This window comes from Aplysia californica, unplaced genomic scaffold (assembly GCF_000002075.1).
Source record: "Aplysia californica isolate F4 #8 unplaced genomic scaffold, AplCal3.0 scaffold00172, whole genome shotgun sequence".
Lineage (NCBI taxonomy): Eukaryota > Metazoa > Mollusca > Gastropoda > Aplysiida > Aplysiidae > Aplysia > Aplysia californica.
This window is the reverse complement of record NW_004797442.1, coordinates 748789-752175: the sequence shown is the minus strand read 5'-3', so window position 1 is coordinate 752175 and position 3387 is coordinate 748789. Positions and strand designations below refer to the sequence as shown.

The 3387-nt window shown below is 44.8% G+C and overlaps 1 protein-coding gene across 1 annotated transcript in view; it reads right to left on the bottom strand.

Moving 5' to 3' along the window:
* Window positions 1-245: 245 nt before the first annotated feature.
* LOC101860325 overlaps window positions 246-3387 on the bottom strand; it is a gene marked incomplete at its 5' end in the record, with an annotated part of 17225 nt that continues 14083 nt past the window's right edge. The window contains 1 exon segment of the mRNA XM_013082401.2: window positions 246-781. Coding sequence (XP_012937855.1) covers window positions 468-781 — 314 coding nt within the window.

Genomic DNA, 3387 nt, shown 5'->3' with positions numbered 1-3387 from the left:
GAACGACAATAACTATGGCAGCAACAACTCACAAAATGTGTTACAATTTGAGACGTAAGAACACGTCAGTCCTCAAAGACTAAAGCAGACTAACAATAACAGCAACAAAAACAACATCAACAATGAAAGTTTTGACCGTGTGTATTAAAAATAGTAAATACAAGAATGACTATATCGGCACTAACAACAACGTACATGCAGCAGGACCAATAAAAATAATAACGATTATTTTTTTAGACCCAACCAAACAAAGCACAAATATCCCGCATAATACCCTGGCATTGGGGAGAGTAAAACCAACAAACGATCTGATCATTGCATTCACACAACAGTAATCTGAACAACAACTACTACCACTATGAAAAACGAAAAAACGTTCAGTCAGTCTCAAGTAATGCCCACTATAAAGGACCGAATGAAAACAACAGCAGACAGCATTAATAATAATGCTTATCAAACGGAAGAGACTATGAATTCCAATGAAATAGAAACGATAAAACCAAACATAAAATTCCAAATATGTTGAGCTTTGACGGCTGGAAAGACACAACGGCGTTGTTGTTCTTGGGATCGGAAAAGGACGCTTTACGTGTGGCGGTTGACCTATGGCATCTGGCCTTGCCTCTAGGGGCTGTTGGACAATCGCAGTCTTCGGGATCGAACTCTTGATCTTTGTTGTGGTTCTCTATCCACTCTAACACCTCGGCCTCAAGGATGTGCAGCGGGACAGCGCCATTTTCCAGAACGACCATGTGAAAATCCCGGACGTCGAAGTATTCGCCTGAAAAGAAAAATAAGTTGCGGGAATTGGGGGGCGTGACTTGTCGGCACTGTATCTTTCATTTCCATCAGTTGTTTCTGTCTGTCTGTCTCGCATTTCCTCCTAAATGACCTTTATTGTTTGGATATTTTTCTCTTTTATCGAACATAATAGAGGATTATGGAGTTGATGTGATTATGGAAATGTCAAAACAGGGACATGCTTTGTCTAAGTGGACAGAGAGATAAGGTGCTTGATCCTCATGCCAAAGTGGACCTAAAGGTTACTCTTTTCTAATGAAACTGTTATCAGGTATCTTCTTCAGTCAGTATTACATTGTGAAAACTAGCGTTTCATTTTCTGCAAAAAGCCCACAAAAACCACACTCAAAAAATTGTTGGGAACGAATCAGTGGGCGGGGTAAGGCAGTGAGGAGAATACATGGAAAAGGATGACGTCTATCATCACTGTCAGTAAACTGAACTACACTAATTACATTATGGAGCTTGTCCCTTTGGCTACAAATGTCTGTCTGTTTGTACGCACTTTTCAGATTCCAGTACGTTTCTCTGGTTTCCAAACTACTACTATAATATCCTCAAACGAAAGCTTTTAAATACTTTGAGAAGCATAATAATGATATGTCAAGTTCTGTGCCAACCATAAAAAGCAAAAATATAACAACACCACATGCGTACAGCTGCTTCAGGGACATAAACTCGCACAAAAAAGTCAAGGAACAAAAATTAAAAGAAAGATAACTGAAGAACACTGTTACCAAATTTATTCATTTTTTCAAAAAAGATGCTTTCGACTCTCTTGGTTAAGTGTGTACAATTTCAGATTTCAACAACAACGAGAAGTTCATGTAAAATGAGTTTTAATCATACTGGTCGGATTTCAAAAGTCTGAACAGCCATAGTTCTTCATGAACATTGTCAATAGTGGGTGTAGCCACCCCGTTTGACCAAACACTCAGTACAGCGTCGACGCATGGACAGGACATGCCTTCAGAGAACTTGTTGGGGTAGGTTTTGCCACTCCTGGACGAGGCAGCCCAAGAGTTGTTGAAGGTTTTGTGCAGGAGGGTGGTTGTCCCTTATCCACCGGTCAATGTGATCCCAAATGTTCTCTATTGGGTTCAAATCCGGACTACAAGTTGGTCAGTCCATGCGGGTGACAGCTCGCTGCAGCAGGAAGTCCCCCACGATGCGTGCGCAATGTGGCGTGGCGTTGTCGTCCCGCAGTACAGCCTGGGGTCTAATCTGCTGCAGGAGAGGAACAACAAGGGGACGCATAATTTTCTCCCTGTAACTTGCCGCGGTCAAATTGCCCAGTATATGGTACAGGGGGGTCTTGTGGTGAGCTGAGAAGCCTCCCTACACCAGAACGGAGCCTCCACCGTAGGGCGCCACCTGCAGGATACACTCAGGGTGGAACAGCTCTCCTCGGCGCCTCCAGACGTGGGCTCGCCTGTCTGGGTGCCGAAAGCCGAGAGGACTACCTGGTACCACTGACGTCGTGTCCACTGTGAATGGTGAGCAGATCACACCCGGCGAGCTGCTTTGTGGAGCGGCGTGTGCCTTGGGCGCCTGGCCGGAACTCCAGAAGCGAACCTGGCTCTACGGATACGGTTCCTTACCATCACCTCGCTCTCGTGGACATTTGCTGTCACCCGTAGTTGTTCCTGATGTGGTTTGTAGTGGTGGTTCGTGATGTCACGGCCTGTCTTACGATGAACCGGTTGATGCTGTCGTTGGTCAAACGGCGTGGCCCTGATCGAGGTCTGTCCTGGACCCTTTCGGTTGGTCACCATCGTTCTTGCAGCCTCTATATGACTGATGGGAACACCGCAAGTCGATGTGCAACGACTCGGAACGTGGAGCCATCTTGGAGCCAGACAAGGGCTCGTCCTCTGTCGACGTCAGGCAGCGAGCGTGGTTGGACCATCGTGTTGTAATGAAACATCGCTGAAAAACGCTGGCTTATAAAGGGTTGTAAGTGAGCAATATTCACAGCTAAGGCATCTGCTTAGCACGTGCCAAGCTTAGTTTTAGCTAACAGTCCCTATGCCAATGTTGCTGAAGCAGAGAAATTTAGCCCATTTTTCATGCTTTTCGGCTGTGTTTCAGAATGCCCTGCGCCGTCGCTGTGAAGCTGGTGCGGGCAAATTTGCTGTACAGGCAAACTGTGTCTAGTTATCAGTGCGTGTGCCAAGTTTGGTTAAGTAAACTTAACGGGTTTGCGAGATATTGAAGTTCAAATTTGACAGGTGAAAACACAAGTTGTTCCTTGACTTTTTTAGGCGAGTTTAGTAAGGACGCTTGCTCAAAGCAACAAAAATAACATATTATCTCCCCTGAGTAAATCGGGTGTCGGGAGAATCGTTATACCATTTTTGTTGTTGTTGTTGTTGCTATTGTTGTTGTTGATGTTGTTGCAGTTGTTGTTGTTGTTTTAATTCTACACTTTGTTTTGGTTTTGGTTTTGTATTTGCTTTTAGTTCGGGGGAGGGGGGGGGTGGGGCTATTGGGCGAACGCGGGTTGTTTTTCATTTTCAGTTCCCACGCCCAAAAGACAACTTCGAAAACACAGAAAAAGAGAAAAAAATGCTGAACTATCTCCCC